Source organism: Accipiter gentilis, chromosome 1, assembly GCF_929443795.1.
Source record: "Accipiter gentilis chromosome 1, bAccGen1.1, whole genome shotgun sequence".
NCBI classification, from domain to species: Eukaryota; Metazoa; Chordata; class Aves; order Accipitriformes; family Accipitridae; genus Astur; species Astur gentilis.
The window spans coordinates 27,812,859-27,837,326 of NC_064880.1; the positions used below are offsets into that span (position 1 = coordinate 27,812,859).

Genomic DNA, 24,468 nt, shown 5'->3' on the forward strand with positions numbered 1-24,468 from the left:
GGGAGGAAAAATAAGCAGAAGCCGAATTAGAGGCCAGATGGAGAAGGAGGAGTCTGTAGGTCGGGGTGGGGGGGAAGAGAGTCTTGGAGCGATAAAATCAAGGGGCTGGGAGGAGAGGAGAGGCACGGAAGGTGGGAAACCGGAGCCACCGAGGCAGGGGACGGCCCGAGCGGGAAAGGCAGAGCCGGCCGCCTGGGAGACGGGGAGGAGAAGCGGTGCCGGAGAAGCGGGGGGGGAGCGGGAAGGACGAAGCCGGCGCGGCAGAGAGCCCCGGAGCGCAGCGCCCGTCCTCCGCCCCGACGGGCTGCCCCGAGGAGTGCCGCGTACCTGCCGGCCGGCTCCTCCACGGCCACGCGTGTCCCCTCGCCCAGCGCCGCCTGGGGGGGAGCCAGCCCCCCCCGCGCCGCGCTCGGCCGGCTTGAAGCCCCTCTGTCCGGCTGCCTGCCCCCGTACCTGTCTCCCTACCGCTCCGTCTATCGCCCATTTGTTGACTTCGTTTCGCTCTCGGGGAAGCTGACCCTGCGGAGCACACTCAGAGGCACACGAGCACCCCGAGGCTCTCGCCGCTCCCCGGGACCCGCTCTCCCGGTCTTTTTGCCTGCTGTGTCCCCAGCGCCCCGCGCTCCCGGTGCACTCCCAGCCAGTCCCATCCAAGCGCGGGTGACGCTTTCCAGCAGCCGAGACGGGGCCGGCCCAGCCCCGGCCCTCTCCCGCGCCCTCCAAACCTGTTCAACCCCCACCGCTCCCCAAACGCCTCCGCTTCAGCAGCGCGGCAGCCCCAGCAGCTCGCCGTTAACGGGGTCGCGCTCCCGGGGGAGCGGCCGGCCCGGCGGGACGGCCTGCCCAGCCGCCCGGGGCACGGGCATCCTGCCGGTCCCTGCCTCGGGGGCGCCTCTGCGGGCGGAGAGGGGCTCGCCACGGGCAGGGGCTGCCGCTAGGTGGGCAAGCGCCGGCGCCCCCCTCCCGGCCGTGCCCCGGGGAAGGGCCGCAGCCGCCGGTGCCCCGAGCGTGCCCCGCTCCGTCCAGCCCCTCTCGTCCGAGCCGGCGGCGCGCGCCGCGCTGCCGCCCCTCGCTTCCCGCGGAGAACCGGCCGGCTCGGAAACGACAAAACGCAGCCGGTTGCCCTTCGTGTTAGATTACCGAGAAGGCAAACATCGCCCGGAGTCCGCTCCTGCCGCCCCGCCAGCCCCAGGGCTATGTAGGTCACCAACAGGAGGGAAACATTTTAAAAATAACCCGGCCTGGAAAAATATCTTTCGAATCTGCCTGCGCAGGGCGGAACTACTGGGTTCGCATTTAAAGCCGCGGGAGGAGAAAATAATTTTAGTTTTTTCCTTTTGTTGATTAAATCTCCGGATAACGCGTGCCGGTAGCAAAGCTCCCCGTGTGGTCACGCGAGGGGGACATCTCCCTCGTTAAAGCGCACCTCTGAAATTTGGCGGCGTTCGCAAACTCTGGCGACGCTTTTAAAGACTTTAAAGCCATCCCTCAGCGTCTTTCTTTCAGACTCCCCGTTAACCGGCGGTATTTCCATCACAAACCCGGGGAAAGCAGGACAGCGTTTGCTCGGACGGCAGGACAGACCGAGGGGCACGGCGGCTCCGGGACGCCGTTTCCCCCAGCACCGGAGAAAGCCAACGGCGGCGGTCGGGGGGGTGGGGGGGGGGGGGTGCGTGTGTCTGTGGCGGCGGGGGAGCGGCAAGGACGGGGACGGGGAGGCTCCGGGGGTCAGAGGCGCCCGTTAGGAGCTGCTGGGGAGGGCGGCGGGGGACCCGCGGAGGCCGCACCCCGGAACAATGGGAACAATGCGGCTCCGCGGGTCGGGGCAGGCAGCTCCGCTCGGCTCGGCTCGGCTCGGCTCGGCTCGGCTCCGCTCCGCGCCCGCCCCGCCGCCGCCGGGGGGCCGCCCGGTGACAGATGGCGTCGCCCGGCGGGCCACAAAGGGCGTGGCGGCTCAACGGGCGGGCGCGCGGCCGCATACAAATAAGGGGTGTCACGTGTGTGTGTGTGGGGGGGGGGGGGGGGGTCGCCGCCGCGCCTGACGTGGGCGGCCATATGGCGCGTGCCACCGGGCGGGGCGGGGCGCGGGGCGGGGCGCGGGGCGGGGCGCAGGCGCGTTGGGCGGTGGCGATCGCCGCGGTACCCAGGTCCCGGTGCCGGCCCCCCGCCGCGCATCCTCGGTCCCGCTATATAACGGGGGAACCCGGCGCCGCGCAACCTCGGGAAAAAAAAAACACGCGGCGCCCTCGCACGGAGAGTTGCGCCGGGGTTATGAGACCGTCACCGCGCAGGAGAGGCTGAGCAACGGAGGTAACGGGAACCCGGCTTTTCCCCACCGCGGGAAAGGGGTTGGCGGCGGCTGCCGGGGTGGGAGAGGAGCCCTGCGGGGTCGGGACGGGAGGGAGCTGCCTCTGCCGGAGCGGCTTCTGTTTGTGTTGTCGCTGGCGGAGGTGGGAACGGGCGGTGGTGCCTGCCGGTGTGTGCGGGCAGCCGTGTGCGCGCACACCTGTGTCCATCCACACACGCACACATAAATATGTATATGCGCGCGCGTGTGTGTCTGTACGTATGTATGCAAACGTATATGTGCTTCCATCCACGTACCTATATATGTGAACGGATACGTGCTCCCATACGCATACATACATATGTAAGCGGCTATGTGCGTCCACACGCACACACAAACACGGGTATGTGCGTCCATCTATACTATACACACGCCCGTACGATGTATGTACCTGTGCCTCCGCCTCTGCACCTCCTAACTTCCAGCTCCCTCTGCCCCGCGGAGGGCGGCCGCCGCGGTCCCACCGCGGGCTGCGCACCGGCGGGCGGGCGGCATTGTTCCTCCCCGGTGTGCCCGGTCCGACCGGGGGGATGGTCGCGACCCTTCACGAAGGGCCCCCGCGGGGAGCGGGGGGACGATGCCCGCCTGCGGCGGAGGGGGTGCCGGGGGCGGAAAGCCGGGGCCGGTCCCGCACCTGTTACGGCGGGCGGGGGCACCGAGCGGCGACCCTGGGGGGGCCGGAGCGGGACCGCGGGAGGCTCGCCGGGAGAGACTGAGCGGCGTCGGTGGCGGGAGCAGGTGCCCGGCGGCCGTCGGGGCGGCGCGGGAGCTCCGCGGAAGGAGGCGGCGAGAGGGAGCCGCGGGGAGCGGCGGGGACGGGCGGCGCGGGCGGGCATCCGTCCCTGCGGCTGTCCTGCGTGCCCCCCCGCCGCCTTTCGCCCTCCCCGATTCGGCAAATGTGGGGTTTTGTTGCCGGGGTTTTTTATTTTTTTTTTTTTTTTAAACCGCCGGGTCTGCCCGCGCCGCGCCGCTCGGGCTGCCGCCCGCACCCGTAATCTCCTTCTATGCCCCGCTAGTACCAGCGAGTTACATAACGGCATTTGAGCACACGTCAACTCAGTTAGAAGGCAGGCCGGCGGAGACAACTAAAAGTTGGCGCTGGCACGGTGGGGAAGCCGGGGCTTCCCTCGCGAGGGGACGGGGGTGGCGGGCGGCTTCTCCGCGCGGGGCCGCCGGCCTGGGCGCTGACTCGGCTCTTTTCTGTCTCCTCCGCCACGCAGAGGCTCACCATGACCAAGTCGTACAGCGAGAGCGGGCTGATGGGCGAGCCCCAGCCCCAGGGCCCCCCGAGCTGGGCGGACGAGTGCCTGAGCTCCCAGGACGAGGAGCACGAGGCGGACAAGAAGGAGGAGGACCTGGAGGGCCTGCACGCCGAGGCCGAGGAGGACTCGCTGCGCAACGGCGAGGAGGAGGACGAGGAGGACGACTTGGACGAGGAGGAGGAAGAGGAGGAGGAGGAGGACGACGACGACCAGAAGCCCAAGAGGCGGGGCCCCAAGAAGAAGAAGATGACCAAGGCGCGCATGGAGCGGTTCAAGCTGCGGCGCATGAAGGCCAACGCCCGGGAGCGCAACCGCATGCACGGCCTGAACGCGGCCCTGGACAACCTGCGGAAGGTGGTGCCCTGCTACTCCAAGACGCAGAAGCTCTCCAAGATCGAGACCCTGCGCCTGGCCAAGAACTACATCTGGGCGCTCTCCGAGATCCTGCGCTCGGGCAAGAGCCCCGACCTGGTCTCCTTCGTGCAGACCCTCTGCAAGGGCCTGTCGCAGCCCACCACCAACCTGGTGGCCGGCTGCCTGCAGCTCAACCCGCGGACTTTCCTCCCCGAGCAGAGCCAGGAGGTGCCGCCCCACGTGGCGGCGGCGGCGGCGGCGGCGGCGGCGGCGGCGGCGGCGGCGGGGGGCGCGCCCTTCCCGGCCCACCCCTACCCCTACCAGTCGCCCGGCCTGCCCAGCCCGCCCTACGGCACCATGGACAGCTCCCACCTCTTCCACCTCAAGCCGCCGCACGCCTACGGCGCCGCGCTCGAGCCCTTCTTCGAGAGCGGCCTGGCGGAGGGCGCCAGCCCCGCCTTCGACGGGCCGCTCAGCCCGCCCCTCAGCGTCAACGGCAACTTCTCCTTCAAGCACGAGCCGGCCGCCGACTTCGACAAGAGCTACGCCTTCACCATGCACTACCCCGCCGCCGCCGCCGCCGCCGCCGCCGCCGCCGCGCTGGCCGCCGCGCCCGCCCACGCCGCCATCTTCCCGGCCGCCGCCTCCCGCTGCGAGATCCCGGTCGACGGCCTGGCGCCCTACGAGGGCCACCCGCACCACGAGCGGGTCCTCGGCGCCCAGCTCAACGCCATCTTCCACGACTGAGCCTCCCGCCGCGGGAGGGAGAGGGCCGGAGCCGGGCCCCGCCGCCCGCCGCCGCCGCCGCCGCCGCCGCCGCCGCCGGCCCGCGCCTTGTTTACAGGGGGGCAGCCCGGCGGGTCCCGCCGCCGCCGCCGCCGCCTCGGGGCGCCGCCGCGTCCCCGCTCCCCCGCCGCCCGGCTGCCGCTCCGCGCAGCGACGCTGTAGATCTGATCTGGGGTAGGGGCACCGGGATCGCGTCAATCACCTGATCGGGATCACAAAATCACAAGCAATAATTAGGATCTATGCAATTTTTAAACTAGCGATGGGCCAATTACAAAATATATATGAAATCTCTATTTTTCAACCAACGTTTTACTACTTGTTACCTTTCCCATGCTGAATTATTTTGTTGTGATTTTGTACAGAATTTTTAATGACTTTTTATAACGTGGATTTCCTATTTTAAACCATGCAGCTTCATCAATTTTTATACATATCGGAAAGGTAGAAGTATATCTAATTTATACAAAATAATTTAACTAATTTAAACCAGCAGAAAAGTGCTTAGAGAAGTTATGTTGCCTTAGCACTTCTTTCCTTTCAAATAGTTGAAGAAGAAGAAAAAAAAAATGCACAATCCGGGCAACTTCTTTCCCATAAAAGTATCTTTTTTATTTCTTTTTTTTTTTTCTTTTCTTTTTTTTTTCTTTTTCCTCTTCCCCCCTACGACAAGAACCAGATCCCCTAGCTCTTGAGAAGATATAAGAACGAGAGACTTATTTTCTATTAAAACATATCAATTCAACACATTACTTGCACAAACTTGTATATAAAGATTATAAGCAAATGCCAACACCCTTTTTAAATCGAAAGCTGCTTGACTATCACATACAATTTGCACTGTTTCTTTTTAGTCTTTGAACCCCTTGGCATTCCGTGGGTTTTTTGGGTTTGTTTTTTTGGGTTTGGGTTTGTTTGGGTTTTTGGTTTGTTTTTTTTCTTTTTTCTTTTTGAAGAGAACTTGAAGATGTTAATGTTTCCGGGCGATATAAATGCATGATTTTATACATGTTCACACAATCCGTGGTTGTCATATGCTCATGTTATCAATCGGAACCTAAAACTAATCAGGTTGTTAAAGTCGGGCTATATACCTATTGTAGTCGATTAGTACGGTAGCTTGAAACAAATTCAAACCATTTAATCCGTAATTAGAACAATAGCTATTGCATGTACAATGCAGTCCAGAATAAGTGCTGTTTGAAATGTAACGCTGGTTCAACTGGAATCAATCTGTACTGTAATTTTGTTTGTAATCCTGTATATTATGGTGTAATGCACACTGGGATTTTAGAAAAACATCCGTCCTTTGGCAACAACATAGTATTGAACATTTGGTCGAATGTTGCATTTCTCCTTAAATGTGATTATTATTTTTTTTTCTTAGTGTCAGTAATTCCTATGGGATTATTGTTTTATTCGGATAGCTCATGAAAGGTGCAACACTTATTATTTGTAGAATAAAATTGGATTAAAAAAAAGGACACGCATTCTTTACTTACCTTGAGGGGTTCCTGGGGAAGGGGCGCGGATTTTCTTCGTTTGTTTACAGCGAAAGCTCCCCTTTGCGAGGCCGATTTGTTCAAGTAGGGAAAGGGGGGGGGGCAGAAACGCACTTCGCCCGGGGGCTGCGGCTGCGGGTTTGGGCTGCGCCGAGCTCCCCGCGCCCGGCTCGGCTCAGCCCAGCGCGGCTCAGCCCGGCTCGGCTCAGCCACCCCCGGCTCAGTCATCCCCGGCTCAGCCCAGCGCGGCTCAGCCCGGCTCGGCTCAGCCACCCCCGGCTCAGCCATCCCCGGCTCAGCCCAGCGCGGCTCAGCCCGGCTCGGCTCAGCCCCCCCCCGGCTCGGCCCGGCGGCTGCCGCCCTCCTGCCCGCGGGTCCCCCCGTCTCAGGCCGCGGAGGGAGCGCCGGGCACGGCCCCCACGGGCCGCCTCGTCCCGCCGCAGCGGCGGGGCTCCCCGCGCCCGGCCGGCACCCACACACCGGGAAAACGCCGTTTCGGCCCCGGCTCGGCCTCGCCGGCAGCAGGTGCTCCTTCCCCCGCAAGCCCGCTCTGGGTCCGGCGCTATCGATTCGCCTCCCCCCTCTTCCCAGCCGCGAAACGTGCGTTTCTTTAATCTTCGCTGACTATTGGGGGGGGTTTAAGGAAAGCGGGGACAGCACCTGCGGGACAGCCGTTCTCCTAACCACCGGGAACGATTATCAACAGGTCTTTGCCTCCGACCCTCAGATTTAGGACGTTCCCCGAAATACCTTGCGTGAACCTGTCACAAAGCAGAGGTATTTCGTAAGTATTTCACTTAAGTCCACCAGAAGTGAACAGGCTCTGCGGTGGATGAGGGCGGTTTTTTCCCGAGAAACCAAGCTACGACTCACGTCTATTTTAAAAGGCGTTTATAGCTACGGAAATCCAACGCGTAAACGCTGCAAACCTGTCTTGGTACTGCAGCACCCTCACGGCCGGTCTTTCGTGCTAAAAACGCGCTGAAAATTAATTGCGTCGCCGGCTGATGCATTTTGCAGCATCTCCCAGCGTTTTGCCCGAGCCGACAGCTCTGCGCTCCAGAACTGTTGCTGCGTCTGAAAAGGAAGAAAGCAAAAGGCAACTTTTCAAGCACCCCATTAACCTTCCCAGTCAGTGGCAACACGGCTAAACATACCCTAGATAATATGGGGGGGGGGGGGGGGGGAACGGGTGACAATTTTTCAGATAAAATTGAAAAAGCTCACCAAGGCTTGCTCGCCTTTTGGTTATGCGCCTTCTTAAACATAAGGATTCTTCTAGTCAGTCAAGGGGCAACTCACATGCCACCATCTTTTATTCAAAGGCAGGCACAGATGTTCCTTCTGCAGGGGAGGTTTTAATTTATGAAAATGATATTGTTTATGCATGAATGCACTCTGCATAACACACAGTACTTCCATCTGATGAGAGAAATACCACAGAACCAGTGCCAATGTCGGGAACATATTCTGCAAATTTAGTCGCTTAAATGTTTAATGAATATTTGGAAGGCATTTCCAAACCACAAGAAACCTTTTCAATTACCTTTTCTTTTTCCACAGTTAATAACAAAATTCAACTCCTCTAGCCAATGTAATTTACTTAAAAGATCTACCTAGGCTATCTGAACACTTGCTACTCTGATACTTTAGAGAAAATAATATTTTAATGTTATGAGCAACCTAATAAGGAAAATTAATTAGGCATTTTGGTAACTAGAGGCTCCATTTTACAAATCGCTTGTGAGTTTTGTTATTTCAATTAGTTTAGGATTCCCCCCCCCCCCCCCCTTATAAAATATTGGAGATGTGTGTGTGTGTCCCCCTTTGCTGCTGCTTCTGATGCCTACATGATATTTATTTTTTCTTACTGTTAGTATAAAGCCAAATCTTGAAATCTCTGCTCATGACTCCCACAGGAAGGTCTATCAAGGTCTCTTTCAAAGGAAAGAATTACTCACACTGTTCCTCTGCCATGAACATATCGCTAATTAACTAAAGCTATAGTGGGATTATCTAAATTCCGCTTGCGGAGGAAACTCTGGGGTTGAGTCATACCCACACATGTACTGGGTCATCCAGCACAGGCCTAGGTCTCTATTTTCATGGCTCGTTGGGACCAGTGGCCTTTCCCTTCTTTAGGGCGTACTTCTGACAGCAGAAATTGTTCTGCCACCGGAGCATGCTTGAGAAGACCCCAGTGAAATCTCTGCAGGTGCAGTGCAGCAGTAACAGTCACAACTTGCAGCTTTTCCCTTCTTGGTTTTCTGATGCAACAGAAGAGGGTCTGGAGGTTGTGGACCCGTTGTTGCCTGTGATACAGCTGAGGCCTCAGTTATAGCAGAGGGATCTGAAATGGTGGAATTCCAGGTTACATCCACAAGATGTCCGAGAGACTGAAGCCTCAGGTTTTACCTAGCCTGAATGAAGAATGTGCCTGAACATCATCAGACTTCGGCCCAGTGCCTTCAGGAGGACTCCCCAAGGGAAGAGAAGCAGATTCAAGGAAAACCAAGATTCCTGAATTTGCCAGAAGACAGAGCATTGCTTTCTCTAGAAGATACTGCTCCAGGATTTTAATAAACTAATATTAAAAAGCAATCTACAGTTCCAAAGGTAATAGGAATTAATAGAAATAATTTTAAACTAAGTCTTGCGAGCAAGTAAAACCAATCTTTTCTGTCATCTGCAACAGTGAAAATTCTTGCAGTTTCAGTGTTGTAACTGATCAAACCTGGATCCACCATGACCTTAACAATTGCTTTTGACATATTAAAAATATAATGACTCTTTTTTTTAAAAGCAACGCAGTACTTCTGTACAAAGAACCATCTTGTCAAATAGTTTGAGATATTACAGAGTTAAATTCCATTCTCTTGTTTATATATAAGTATCTAAAGATAAAAACACAAACAAAAGCGACTCAGTTCTCACTCATTCCTATTGAGGAAGAACTCACAGAAGTGAAACTTGGAGTTCTGCCTAGTGGTGTATCAGGGAAAATATGCAGAAATTGGTCTTTGTTTTTATTGACCAAGATGGGTTGTATGGTAATTATTTCAGAAATTATAAATGGTCTACACTCTTTCCTTAGCTGAAAATCCCATATTACAAGAAATCCTTGAAAACCATAGTACACGAATACATGTCAAAACAGTGAGCTGAAGATCTACAAATAGACTGTTATTTAAATATGTACATAAGTGTTTTTTAAATAATTCATATATGTATTTAACAAACTGTCAGAAGCTATGCAATACAAAATTAAAACTGACAGTGCTCCCAAAGCATTCTCTCAAGTATTTAGGTTGCCTAAAGGGTATGTAAAACATAGAATATCAGCCTTGGCTTTCAGTTTCCTTGCTTGTAGTAGTCTGCAGCATAGACTTAACTGCATTTTGCATGACATAAAGTAGAAGCAACTAAGATTTACACTATTTGCCAACGTTTTGGTGACAGAACAATAGAAAACAAGATTCAGAGTAAAACTTTATTACCTTAAAAAGATAGCATATCAACCTTATGCCAAAAAAAAAAAAAAGTCCTCTGATCAACACATTCTCTTTTTATATTCCTTCCCATTACCACATTCTCCTCTATTGTTCTGATTAAGATAATTTTCAGCTCGTGCTGGTCTCAGGAATGACTTGAACTTCAGACTCCATTCTTGCAGTTTCTTATTTCTGCATAATAATTTCACTTATTCTTGTCCTCTTTGCAGAGATTTGCCCATCTCCACAACTTCAGACTTTCTTTTCCTTACCTGCTCTTTTTTCTTTCTTTTTTTAATGCTTTCCTTCTCCTTTTCAGACATCTAGAAAGATGTATAGTAATAGTAATGCTCTCTTCTACAGAGTATTGGTGCCATTTTTCTTCAGAATAAGATATGACTTCACTTATTGTGTAAAAATTTTGGTGTTCTGCTTAATGTCTCTCCTTTGAAGCCAAGGTGAACCAACACAACAGAGCTGAATTAACATTGAGAGCTATAACATATTCTTTTCTACAGTAGCAGGGTAAGAAGGCAACATACTTAGGGAGAGCTAATATTTGGGAATGAACAGCTGAAGTGTAACTGACTACACACTAAACCTTCTTTGTATAAACAGACACTGTAGCCAGAAAAACATACAAGCCAAGGGTATGCTGCCAATTTCAAAATTCAGGTTTCTCCAGAAGCAAATATCTCCTAGCCACTGAAAGGAGCCAACTACTAGAAACATACAGTTGAGTCCTTCAGACTGGGCAGAAAGTATTTTCCTCACAGCATCCCCTCATCTCTTCTTGTCTTAATTCCTATTCTGTAACTTCAGCATCACATTATCCATGAATCAAAAACTGGCCTTCACATTTCTTGCCTATTCACCTCGTTGCATTTTTCTACCCGTTTTTCTTGAGGTGAGAGAATTTATTTTCCAATGGTGTGCTTTACCTGCTCTCTTTCCTTCTGTAAACACTAGCTGTACTTCCCTCACTTGCTATTTCTGCCAGAGGTTGCCCTACCTCTTCTCTTTCTTCACATCACAAGGTTCTTCTGGAAAAGACTTCCAAGACTCCCACCACTTCTTAGCATCTAGACAGCAGGAGAGGATTTCCTTCATGAGAGAGAAACAGTTAGTTAAGGAGAGGTTTGCTCATCTCCTTGTTTCCTACTACATCTCGTGCAGGCCCAGAAGATGATCCTCCCCCCCCCCCCCCAATTCATCTGCCTGTGCTCAGGGTCAGCACCTTGGCATGGAGCAACATCTCCTGCGGGTCCAGACTGCTGAGAACAAGCTCTAAGAAACCACAAGGGGAATCTCCCCTCCCTCATGCAGAGAACTGTGTTTAAGAAGAGGTTCTTGCCCCTGGTATCTGCCTTCATGATATTGCAGCCATGCCTATGCCTGGCCATACCCAGACCCTACCCTGCAGACTTGGACTTGATATCCTTGCTTGACCTTGGACCTGCCTTGACAGCATAGACTTCCCTGGTGGCTACTGGGCTAGCACTGACACTGGTTACTGTCACCAGACCTGACCCTGACCTGCTGGTTACTGTCACCAGACCTGACCCTGACCTGCTGATTCTGCTTTTCAGTTTCATATTGGACCTACCTCATTGCAACAGGTTTGTCTGGCTATCCGGACTCTTGACTGAACTTGGCTACGCACAGCTCTACTCACCTTCGTCAGGTGTGTGGGGCCTTACCTGACTTACGATCACTCTCAGCTCCACTCCCTTTATAAAGCAGCCTGCCCTTACTCCTCCTTGACATTCCTCCTCTTGCACTTCTGGCTCCTAGGGCCATGAGGCCACTACCAAGCCTTAAACACCCTGTCCAGCCTCAGCTGCAACGCACCCCCTGCCCCCCCCAACCCTGCCCAAGGGCCTGGAGCTTTATCTAAGCTCAGGCTGGGGCTACTAGTCCTTCCTTTAGAGGTACTGTGGGGTGCTGGTCTCTGGTTCAGCTACAGCCCTGAGCTGGCTACGGGCCCTGCTGACCCAGATCTGCAAACTGACATCCTGTCCCAGCCTCAGCCCTGCCTCATCACTAGGGACTTGCCTGACGATTTGGATTCTTGGGGGATCCTAGCACCCTCCCCTGCACTTCTTTGTTCAGGTACTGCCAGGTGGGTCCTGGCCAGAAAGGCTCCTGCTTTGCTAGCCCTGGGGTCCCCCTTGGCTCCCTGGCTCTTAGGGAGCAGCTGGCCCTTTGCTGTGCCCTGGCAATGGTTTTGCTTCCTTTCCTGGTGTGCCCCCTGCCCTCTTTTTATCCCTTCTACTTTACTTGAACTATTTGTTTAAAACAAACAAACAAACAAAAAATATTAGGGCAAGTCCTAAGGCAGCTCCACAGGCTCTCCAGGTAAGTGAAATGGAGTAACAGAGTAACCTGGGATTCAGACTATAAAGCACAGCACAAAACTGTTCTGTGGGCTCAGTTGTATGAATTTTTTTTATTCCTGATATACTGTAAGAATGCATGCTGTCCATATCTATCACCAGAAAAAGAGAACAGCTATTTCTTGTAGGGAACTGCTGATGAACTGCTGTCCTTGTGCACTGCATATTTAGTCACCCTTAAACTGAAGGAGGTACATTAAATTCAAAGACAAAGACTTACTTTATGCATGGAAAACATCAAATATTTACAAATATTCAAATACTACTTTTGGAGGCTACCTGAAGAGCTGCAAAATTTAATCTGAAGGATTTTTATAAAAAATGTCCTTCAACTTACTCCTTATTCAGAGGTGAATAGGACTTCTTTATGTTCATGTATCTATAGCCACTGAAGCAAAATACAGATGAGAGAACAGGGAAGTAAAACACATCTTTTAGCTGCCTTGGGTGACTTGCAATGCCTTCTACATCATGCTTATTCCTCACGCAGCATCCTGTATTTCTAGACGTCCCTTGATCATTCTGCCATCCCAAGTACCTGCACGCTCCACTTCCAAATTCTGGCTATGATCAAAGATGCAGAAGAAAACAAGGCCGCTGCATGTAGGTCCAGTGCTCTTACTATTTGGCTGCTTACTATACGATTTCTGCTACACATTTACTGTTTGTCTTGTGTGTCTCTTTTTTTTTCCTCTACCATAGAAACAGCACACAGGATACTACATGAGATCAATACACCCAACCCTTCTTACAAGAAAGGACAAGGAAGTTCTATGTGTGAGTTCCAGACATAGTCTGGAAAATGGATAAAATTATATTGCTGGACTATTCCATGTTTTTTGAAATTCAGTGTGCAAATCTGAAAGTTGTGATATTTTAAAAAAAGTCTATTAGAGTAGACTTGCTTAGAATATTGGCTTCTCCCCACCCCCGCCCCCAGGAAAAAGTGTCTCTCTCGGACTTACAAAGGATTGTGGGGATTGAGAATTTGTGAACAGTAGCAATCTAAGAGTGAAGAGACTTGTATGTGCCTCCTATGTTTTTTGTTACTATATACAGTTCTCTTACTAGTTTATGCTTTTAACTACTACATTTTAGTATCTTAACAGTTACTGATTTAGTACACCTTTCAAGTAATGTCAATAAAAGGGTGTTAGAAGTTTAAATGACATCAGTTGAAGGGTACTACGAGTCCCTTAGGAACTGTAATAGTCTTCCACTGATGGTACTGAAAATAGTATTATTTTATGGTTCTGAGACAGTTATCAGCTTATCCTTTCCTGTACCTTATGAGAAATTATCTGGTGACAATATTTAATATACATAGATGGGATAGGCTAATAAATGGTCCCAGAAACAAATACAAATGACTGCAAGGGATTATAAAGGGCATACAGCCTCAAAATTGATTCAACTATATCCAGTTTCATGTTGCGCTTTTTCTTCTAGTTAATGATTTAGCTTTCCTTTTGAATGACATCAATGCAAACACATTAAGGATCACCGATGTCAAATAACAGACACAAGTTTAATTGATTCATCTACTGTTGTACCAGAATGATAAAGTGTTTGTTTGGCTCACAGTTTTTCCTGCCTTGTCACTCAGTTATCTTTCAGCAAAAAAATGTATTTTGCACAAAACTTCCACAGTTTACACATAATTTCAATTATTTACACTTTATTTTATCCGATTATTCTGCCATGAAGATATTTATATCCCAACAAAGAAGATCTAGGCGACAAAAAATATTGACACAATTAGAGTCAGAATAAGACTATTGATGCTAACAGCTTTAAGCAAGCAGAAACGTTACATGGTCATATTATGATTCAAGAAGGCAAACTGGCGAGGGCTACATTTCAGTGAAAGCTGTATCAATGGCTCGATGCAAACTGAAAAGCACTTAGAGGTTGCATATTTAACAAATATTCAGAGCCTTCTTTAAACGTGGCAAAGTAATAGGTGGAAATAAGCTGTACCATAGTGACTTTTAAAATGTGTCTTAAAACGGTCTTCTCAGCTACATAATTAGCAGCTTGGTACAGGTTTTTATGGAACTATAAAGCAAGGCAGCTTAACAGTCGCGGAATCATGTATCATCTCATGGACTCTCGGCTGGCTTGATTGCAGACAACCAGATTTCCTCACCTGTAACAGCATTTCTCTCCTAGGGAGACAAATGTCACAGGAATAGTCTTGGATATTTTGACGTGCAGTTTGAACTGTAATATCAATCTGCAAAAGGCAATATATTTTTCATTTACTGATTTATTTCCCAGAGGGACATTGTATATTTGTCTTATTACAAATACTAAAGATAAAATTACTAAACTGCTCGTTTAAAAATGTCCTTTTCACGCACTGCTAAGCCACCACGGCATTATACGACTCGGAACTAAAAAGCCCTTGCTGTTTTCCTTCAAGTTAAGCCCTTCCAGGCTCAGGAGCACCTTACAAACTGGAGCTGATGCCGGAGGCCTGATGTGATTGTCATCAGCGAATCTTACGGCACCTGTGAGTAAAGCTGTCACACCTCCAAAGAGCCAAATCTATCATTTACAGAGCAGGAGTAAAGAAGGGGTGTCCCGCCTCTGCATTTAAGCTTTGAGGGCGAGGGATGACGAGGCGGCCTTCTGGGTGCGCTTTCTGCACCGGCCCGCTCGATACAGAACCTAGTGTCGTGCGAGTTGGTGTCGGATTCTGAGTCGCTGTGTTCCGCAGTTGTTACGAAGGGTAGGTACAACTGTGATACCTCCACCCAGGCTTTACGATGATGCTCTGTTTTGCAGCATGAATGTCAACGTGGTTTTTATCTTAAGTCTAAGCCCCAGGCGCAACCCGTGAAAGACCTGACCTTTTCAGTACGAAGGGGCTCTTCCAACTTCGCGTCTCACTTCTCTAAAGCGAAGCAACAGTCGTATTGCAATGCGGTGGCAGAAAAGCAGAAGACATAGGGGACCCCGACAACGACAGCGAGTTTCCTCAGCTGGAGCATTCCTGCGTTGCTCTCCTCGGGGAAGCGAGCGTCGCTCGGGACAGCACGCCCCGCCAGGAGCCGGGCTGCCTCCTGACCGTCCTCCCCGCTGCCCTGCGGAGCACCGCACCTGACGCGGGGTGCCGGCTTCGTGCCGGTAGCCGGCGCGGGCGGGCCGCCAGCAGTAGTGCCACGGGGCCGGCCTGCGCCCGGCCCGCTTTCAGGCGACCCGGCGGCGTGGCGTGGCGCGGCGTCCCGCCCCGCCGACGGCAGCGAAGGGCTCCCCCTCAGCGGCGGGACAGATGCTTCCCCGCGGAGGAGCTCCGCGCCGGCCCGCCCCGCCCCTCCCCCGCCGACTGCCGGTGAGGAGAGCGGGCGGCGCCGGGCCCCTGGGCGGCCGCCCGCCCGCCGGTCCTCCCGCCCGCCGGCCCCTGGGCGGCCGCAGCCCCGCCCGCGGGGCGGGGCGGGCGCTGCCTTGGCAGCAGCCGGGACGCCGCGAGCGGCCGGCTGTGCCGCCGCCATGCTGGGCGCCGCGGCCCCCTTCCTCCGCCCGCAGAGCGGGGCCCGGCCCGAGCCCGAGCCCCCGGCCGGCGGCCGCCCGCCCCCGGGGGAGCAGCGCGCGCGGGCGGTGGCCGCTGGCGCCGCCCGCGCTCGCTCCGCAGCGGCGGCGGCGGCGCCCGAGGAGCGGCGGCGCAGGGTGGCCCCGCTGGCGGCGGCGGCCCCGCCGGCCGAGGCGGGAGAGGAGCCGCTCCTCAGGGGCATCTTCGAGATCAGCAAGAGGAGCTGCGACGTGGTGCTGAGCGCCCGGCGGCTCCGCTGGAGCCCCATCCTGCCCGAGAGCCCCACAGGTGGGACGGGCCGGGCCGGGGGCGTCCGCCGCGGGGCCGGGGCCGGGGCCGGGGCGCGGGGGCCGGGCTCCGGCCCAGGCCGCCTCCGGGAGCGGGCGGCGGGACCGCCCGGGGCCAGCTGGCCTTCCGCGGCGCTAAGAGGGAAAGGCCAGGTGAGGCTGGGGCCTCTCCGCGCAGGGCGGTGGGGAGTCGCCTTAAAACCGGATTACAGTAAACTGGTTAAAGTCGGTGCTGTCAGGCGTCTCTCCTCCCTTCGAGGTTATGCTGGTGATTAAAAAAACCAACAAACCAACAAATTGGTCACAACACAATGAGCGTCTCGCGTCCGAAGCAGCTCTTCCTCGGGAAGAGACTTTACTTCTCGGCCGGTGACACGAAAAGGATGAAATGTAAGAGATGGTGTTTTCATGGCTGCTTAGCCCCAGGCAGAACAGTAAGAGGCTTTGATTTTGTTTCTGCTGCGTCAGCTTTTCTCGGCTTACTCTCTTTGACAGGTACATAAACTGGAGCGTGTACAGGTGGGTATGGTTTTGTGAGATGTGCCTGAGTTTTGTGATGAGGCTTCTGTGGCAGGTTGTCTTTGCACTGGGCTTTTCCGATAAAGCAACATGCTGTGAGAAAGTGCTGTTATAAAGGATTTGATCAAGTGAAACAAACTATACGCAAAAGTTACAGAAGAAAAGGAATGCTCCTGAAACTTATCCAAATAGTCTTTTTTCTCCGAGAAACTGTGGAAACCTACACTTAATTTCAAAACTACACGCACACTCTTAAAAGTGCTTGTTTACTGCTGTGACCTCCCACTGCTTATGCGAAGGAGAAATGAGTTGCGTTCAGGAATGCAGAGTTTCCAGATAGCATGGTTGCCTTCTTGTATGGCGCAGTTAGCTTGTCAAGGCCTAAAATACAAGGTTTATTTTAGTGTAATTTTGGACAGAACTTAAAACCTCATATCAGTTAAGATCCAACAGCCATAGACTCAGCATACAGAGAAACAAAGTTTCTTCCACATACCAGTTTTTCATGTTATGATCATCTGTTCCTCTTCAAGGTAGTCTGTATGCTGCAGAGGCTGGAGTGGTGTGGAAGCCTGTGATTCCAGCGCTGCTGCTGCTGCTGCTGCTGCTGCAGAGAAATACTCAGATGCTCACAGCTGAAGCCGTTATGCTTCATTTCATGTAACCATGTTGGGATACCAGAGCTACTGAAATCAAACTAATATGGCGCGATGCACAGCTATTGACTCTTATCCTCTGGATAGTGTAACTATGTTAATGCAGTGTTGTGCTTGGACTTAGATACCTGCTTTTCAGCAGGGCCGTTGAGCTCTGATGAGGGCCGCGCTGATGTGCATACAGGCCTTCTTGTGGAGCCAGTCCCAGTGCCTTAGTAACGCTGTTACACAATGCTGTAGCCTCTCTTCATTCCCTTTGGGATTAACTACAGGTCTCTGCGTACATGATCTGAAGTGTGTTTTAGTAATTACTTAGTTCTGTGTGCAGTGCTCTAATTTGTCACTTTATGTTCTGGCTACTTTAACATAGCTTGAATTGCCATATATCAGGAACTAGGGTCTACGATTGTCTTTTAATTGTCACCATTGAAGGATTTTAAGGTACACTCAGGAAGAATGAATTTTGCTGTGTATTGCTCCATGCTTCCAGGGATGGGAATATATTCTGGGTTGTTTGTTTGTTTGTTTTCTAGGAAAAACCCACCCTCTTAAGTTGCTACTTTGTGTAAGATCTTTTCATCTAGATTACTCATGCAGACCTTGGGAGCTTTTCTGTCTTCGCTCCTGAGAGGTAACAAAGTACACGGTGCAGCTGGCAGAACTTCAGGAGTCTTATGGAAAGCAGCACGGACAAGTTGGTGTCAATTATATCAGGATTTGGGCTTTTACTGCACATGTATTAAATATATGCCAGTACTTACTCTGTCTCTGACAATTCAGATTTGTACTATGTAGCGTTGAGCTGCTGAATATTTTTGTTTCTGAGAAGCTCTTAATATCCTACTTCTTTACTAGCTTCAGTGGAAAAGGAAGTGGTATCTTCCAGTCCTGAAGTCTGTGGTAGGCTATGAGTTTTTACTATAGGATTTCCAAATTCTTTTATGTCGAGTACTGACATTGAAGATAAAGGGGGTTTCAGTTCCTCTGTTGGTATAGATGCCACCACTGTGTCATCTGTGGCTGTTCTAGGCTCTCTCTGAGAATGAAATACTCTTAAAAGGAAAATTATTAGGTTGATTCTGAGACCATTCTATCCTTCTAGCCATGTTGTGATGGGAACACAACTGTCTACCTGAACAGCGTTAAGAAGAATGCTTGTGACTCCTTCCTTCAGGACAGCGTGGCTCTACGTGTGCCTGCCTGTGACTGCAGACAAGCTGAGCAGGAGCTGAAAATTTCACCATGTAGGGCTTGTTGCCCTCGCGGGCAATCCAGCAAAAGTCTTCTCTGTTTTTCCTTCCATCTCAGATAGAGCGGGTCAGGATGGTTTTAACCTCTGCAGTTGCAGAGGTCAAATACAGATTTTGGAGCTTGAATGTTTTTTCTCTCCCGCATTTGTGGATCCCAGTAGCAGTTGCCCTGGGGTGTTGCAAAAGTGGGACCTGTACTGGTGCTGGGATGAGCTGTCTGCGTTACGGTCTCATTTGGTGTAACAGATGTACTGCAGTGCCGTGCTCGGGTCAAGCTGTCAGCAGGTACAGGAGATGGTCAATGGCTGTCTGGACAAGTCTATTCCACTGAGATTTGGCTTAAGCGTACTTTCTCCATCTTTATAATGTAGTTTGCCTTAGGGTCTAAGAGGTCAGGTCAGGTCTTTGCAATTTGCCACTGATGCTAAATGTCTCCTGCTTGGACTTGGATGTAGTAATTCTTCCTATTTTAGTAAAAGACCTTTCTTCTATGGCAGTCGCTCCAGTCTGTCAAGTCGGAGAACTAGCAGGTAGTTGCTTTCTCCCCTTTTCCCTAACCTCCCATCCCCAATAGTTCCCTAAAAGTATTCCTGTCTTGTTGAAGTCGTCATTTGTCATCTGCATTTCTGCAGTTCCCATCATATGTTCTTAAGTGTTGTAGCTTGTGCAGCCTTGGCTCCTTCAGCTTCTAAGTAGAACTCAAGGCTCCAGCTTAAAGTTCCCAAGCAGGTAACATCTGCTGTGCCCGGACTTGATCAGGTCACGCTCACGTATGCATAGTTCTGCGCCGTGGCACTGTTTCTGTGGAGCTTTTGACAGTGTGATTATCAGGCAAACTTCCTTTTTTTACTCTCTCTTTAATTTCTGCAGCTTCTGTCTCCTAGAGGTTTTTGGCTACCTGGGCTCGCTGAGGATTTTTGATGGCTTCCTTTGCTGTTCACTCTCCAGACCTTATAGTAAGCTCCCCAGCAACCTCTTCTCCCCTCTCAAACAAGCATGACCCATTATGAAGCTTATGTGTTCTCTATTATAACAAAGCTTTGGGCAGAAGTAAGGCCCGGGCAGGCAACTGGATGTGGAGCCTGAGGGAGCGAATGTGTCAAGTGGGAATGTGGGTAGCGCGAGGCATGGCTCGGCTGCCCCCTCCGTAACGCTGCAGTTACAGCCTGGGTATGCAGCTCGGCTGAGCCTTTTCTTCTCACCAGAGCCAGATACCCTCTGACCCATAACTGGTTGCTTGCTTTTAACAATGCAGAGGGCATTGCGATGAGAAGTAGAGCTCACAGTAGTTACTAGTTTTTTCTCTAACTTCTTTCTATGTGGCTTTCCTATGCTATAAATATAATGACAGAAACTAAGAAAAAACAAGACTTCTCTCTCTGTATTAATAACCCAGCTTTAAAGTGTAGAGTTTCTCATTTTGGATGCTGCTTCAAAATCATAGCAGAAAAAGCTGCCTTAAGCACAGGTTTGAATATTATATGTGATTTTTGAATGTTCCCAGAAAATAATACAAATGACTGGATAGTGGAAATAAAATAATTACTTACATTTAAGAACAAATGCTCAGAATGGATTTTTTTTTTTTTTTTTTTTGGTGTGGCTAAAGTTTAAAAGCTGATGAAATTTAGGGGAATAGCAGCAGTGTATGTGGGAATTGTTTGCATATTAGAACAGTTACAGTACAAATAGTGTCAGTTCAGCTGTCTTACGCTGTTCTTCCAATATGGCTTGGTTTTTGCTGCTGAATGAGAACTTTAATCCTGATATTTCTTTGAAGCCTTCAGCATCTTTTTAGAGATTGCCACAGAATTTCCTGATTTACAACAATTGCAATTTTTCAGCAGATTTCTGTCAGATAGGAAATGGGACAAGACTGGCACTTGCTCAGTGTTTTACTGGTATGTGAAGTCCAGAGGCTTTTGATCATTATAAAAAACTTTTAAAGTGTAGTTTCTTGTGTGTGTGGTTTACTTGACTGAAGGGTATATGAAGTTGTTCTCTCAGGCTGACAGCATGTAGCCTGGACTGAGTATTTCGATAATAATTTAGATAAAACTTGCTTTTTAGATATAAGTAATTGAACATAATATTCTACAGTAATTGACCAATAAGAAAGTAAGATCTCTGGAACAATCCAGCGGCTAGTGTATTATTGAATATCTATTTTTATAATGAAGTAAAAAAGATCAACTTGTTGTTTAAGTATACTATACTTCTAGATAGTATACTATAGTTCGTGTTGATAGTCTTCTAAAATGTAGACTTATGAATATTCTATATAAGTACAGCAATAAGGAAAAAAAATCACTGATGTATTGCAACAATGAAAGAGTTAGCAATAAAAGACTTAAAATTAATTCCGAGTGCATAGTGGCCTGCTGCCAAGGCTATTTAGGAACAGATGTGGCTGAAATAGATACCAATAGTCTGTTTGGGATCTCTAAAGACATCTGTCAGTTTATCGGTCAGTCAGGAGTAATGGAAATGGGAACTGGCTGTTACAAAATGTGAATTACTGAAGTTCCATGTTGGTCAAATTCAAAGCTTTTCATGCTACTGCTGATGTGTAGAGAACATAATTTCTCTAAGTGGCTTATCTATTGTCCAAATAGGAAAACTATTTTTAAGGAAGAGACATAAAAAAAATAATATAAAGTATAACTGAGAGTGAGAGGTACGTCTATCACATTAATATATGGCATTAAGATGTAAATTGGAGGAAGAAAGCATTCAGTTTTAAACAATCCCGTGGTGTCTGAACTTGTAAGACACTCAAATCTTTTTCAAGGAAGTCCATAAAATTAATGTCTTTTAGGTAAATGCTGCATGAAACTGCAAAATAATTTATTAATTTATAACTTTTTGTGAAAAATTAAACATATTTAATGAAATAAAGTATACTAATTAAAGGTCTCTTAAAATTTATTTATTCGAGACAACTTCTAGACATAGTGTCTTGATTCTCTGCATGTCTTTTATCCTTTGTCAGCAGATTAGTTCGTGGCTACATGGCTATGGAACAATATACATTGTTTCATGCTTTCTGGTGTCTGTCTTGTTTTTCACATGTTTATGCACCTCTCTGCTTATGTTGAAAGGGATTAACATATACTGGGCATCCAATAGCAGCTTTTGTATATACTTTAGTTCTCTACCTCCAAAGAGAGAGATCAGGTATTTAAATCTTTGTTCCAGAAAATAAGTTTCTATGCTAGGTCTTGTAAATTGTATTTGGGTGTATTTGGGTTCATGTACATGTTAAGCTGCACATGTGTTAGTGAGTTGGATTCTGAGGGTACATGCATTTGAAATAGCAGGATTTATTTAGTTTTCACACAGAGTAATAACTCTTCTTCATGGCCTTTTCCTTTTAATGCAAAACTATTTCAATTGGTGATGTTGTGATTTGTGTTTATCTTAAAGCTGTTGTACGCCATAAACCAGCAAGTTTTAGACTTTCCTAAAGGTGATGGGTTTTGCTTTTGTGGTTGTTTTGTTGGTTGTTTTTTCTTAGTTTCTCCTGTTGCACTGTGTAATAATTAGGCCTTGCTGTGTGCTGTTATTATAGATAAGGTGATGTTCTGCTTTATTCACCTCCTCCGCCTGCCTGGCGAGCGAGGGAGGGGCAGTGGCTGCCTGGGTGCTTGGCGTGTTATGCATCATCAGGCAGTTGGCACACCAGGAACAAGCCAGATGTAGCTGGTGCTGGTTTTTGGCTGCTGAGCAGGCCAGTTGAAGAGAGAGAGGTTGGAATCAAGGAGAAATTGAGAATACTGTGGTGGGGGTGAGCGGATACATTAAGGGAGTGTAAGGGTTTTGGTGAAGTGCCATATGGGCGTGAGAGGAATATTAGTGAACAGAGGGGAAACTGAAGCTGTTGCTGGGCAGACAGGAAGACACGTGGGGCAGTGCTATAGCGCATGAGGTATGATTGAAAGAGGGTAGGGAAATCTCTGGAAAGTTAGAGGAGACATAATAAGTTGGTGAGGTAAAGAGAGGTAGGATGCAAGTTCATAAAAAAAATAATAGTTATCAAACTTCCATAACTTTCCTGTTCATAGAATAATTGCCAACTCTTTGACTATGCTTTCTGTGCAAAGGTGTGTAAGAGTAAATTGATGGTCTTGCTTATATAGAATGATGGAAAGAATCCAAAAGTTTCTATTAAAAATACAGTTGGTATACTAACCAATCTTTGATGTCCATGCTAGTGCTATTTTCATGTCCATGATAGTGTTGTAGGGCTGAGTCCCTTCCTCAGTGTAAATTAATGTTCTTTTTAAATAATTAAAACCAGTATGCAGTCAAATCCCTTATCTAAGCATAAATCTTGTATCTCAGTTTCTGAATTGTCCTGTTCTTCAGCCTTTGAGAAACACTTTTTTTTTTTGTTACCTCTCTTTTATATTCTAGATGCTGTTGTAATCTTTTCTTGGTTGTCATTTTACCATATCATCCCCAAATTTGTATCCCTCTACTATGCACCTTTATGTCTTTTCTGTTGCATCAAATGTTGCCAACTTTTTTGTCTTTTGAGTATAGTTTATCGAAAAACATGTGGTTTCCTTCAGGCAATCTCTTACATTTAGAAGCAGTGCTCTGTAAATGTCAGGAAGCTACATAATTCCTGAAATCCTTTCCTAATTTTTTTTGGTAATATCTACAGGAAACAAATACAAAATCTGATTAATAGCTTGGCCACTCAGTCTGAGACTGCTGCTTACTTTCTTTGTCTGTGGCTGTTTCTCTCCTTGGACTGTGCGTAGGATGTGGTTCTGTAGCACCTTGTGTGGGATAGTTGTGGGGATCATGGTGCCTAATGGGGTCTTCTGCTGTAGTAAATCCATACAAGCTTGCTTCCATAGTTGTAACTGTTCATGGTAATAAATGGGTTAGAATTCAGAATATGATGTTCTTTTGCATTTTCTTATTTTGTATCTTGGCAAAAGACATGCTCAGATTAAGGCATTTCTATCTTTATTTTACAGTAATAAAATAGAAATAAAAATAAAGCAGGAAAGCCTGTCATTTGCTCTTGTTGGAGTCAAAATAAACAAAACTTCGATAAACAATTTTCCTTTCATTGTAGATATCTGTTTCGTTAACTACGTATGTTACAAAAGCAGCAGCTAAATAGTAGATGTGTTGCAATTATGCAAAACCCAAGCAAATAGGTATTGGATAGAAGGAATCCCTTTTTGTTTGCTATTTTGTTTAAGTATATCCAACTATATTATGCACTACCTTTAGAAGGAAGTTTTTACTTCAATACACATAGTACTCTAAAAATACATTTATCCTTCTTGTACAGTTTATGAAAAAGTCTAAATGGCTGAAAATCTGAGAACATAAACCTGAAGAATTGAGTAGTCTCTGTGTACCTTAACATTAGTGGGTCGTGGAACTAATGTTTTCCTTTCAAGGAAATCAGTGGTCCTGGTTTTTATGACTTACGCTGTAACAGTATGCGCAGACAAAAAACTATAATGTGTTGAGTATCTGATACGTGTATTACCATATTGCCATAAGGAACTGCTATTATGTTAGACACCAACTGATTTCGTGATAGTGTTGGATTTCGCTCACATATGCTTATGTTTTTGTACAGATGATCCTTTAGGAACATCTGCTAGTTTTGTGGTGGTATCTGCTGTTTCCTTTCAAAATTTGACCTTTTTGTCATTTGCTACTGGGACTGCTATAGAATTTCATTATACTAAGATCCTTTTCTAAATTGATTCCTGTCTCATAGACGTTAACTGACAATTTTTTGAGTTAATTGTGTTTTGCCATTCTCTGACATACTATGGAGTTGAGTGCAAGTGTAAAGTTAATAAATTAACCTTTTAAAATACAATTTAATAATAATGTCTTTTTAAACCACTAACGTGAAATAAGTGACCAGAACTTCATGCTTCCAACTGTTTAGGTGGTCTTAAAAATATTTGTGCCTGCAGACTAAGTGTAAGGATGGTATTTCTCAAACTATTTCACTAGGGAAGAAGTTTTGGAACTCCATTCTTGCCACTTAGGAACACTTCGCCCTTTAGTTGAAGTGTAGATAATATCCTTTGGACAGT

General features: G+C 48.8%; 2 protein-coding genes across 2 annotated transcripts in view; both read left to right on the plus strand.

The window, feature by feature from the left end:
• Positions 1 to 2,091: 2,091 nt before the first annotated feature.
• NEUROD1 (neuronal differentiation 1) lies at positions 2,092 to 6,223 on the plus strand. Its single transcript, XM_049805249.1, has 2 exons — positions 2,092 to 2,310; positions 3,568 to 6,223. Exon 2 carries the CDS (start codon positions 3,577 to 3,579, stop codon positions 4,708 to 4,710), a length of 1,134 nt encoding a protein of 377 aa, XP_049661206.1. The 5' UTR covers positions 2,092 to 2,310; positions 3,568 to 3,576; the 3' UTR covers positions 4,711 to 6,223.
• Positions 6,224 to 15,633: 9,410 nt separating this feature from the next.
• The window catches only part of CERKL (ceramide kinase like), a 61,911-nt gene continuing 53,076 nt past the window's right edge, over positions 15,634 to 24,468 (plus strand). The window contains exon 1 of the mRNA XM_049800777.1: positions 15,634 to 15,961. Coding sequence (XP_049656734.1) covers positions 15,634 to 15,961 — 328 coding nt within the window. The remainder of the gene's footprint in view (positions 15,962 to 24,468) is intronic.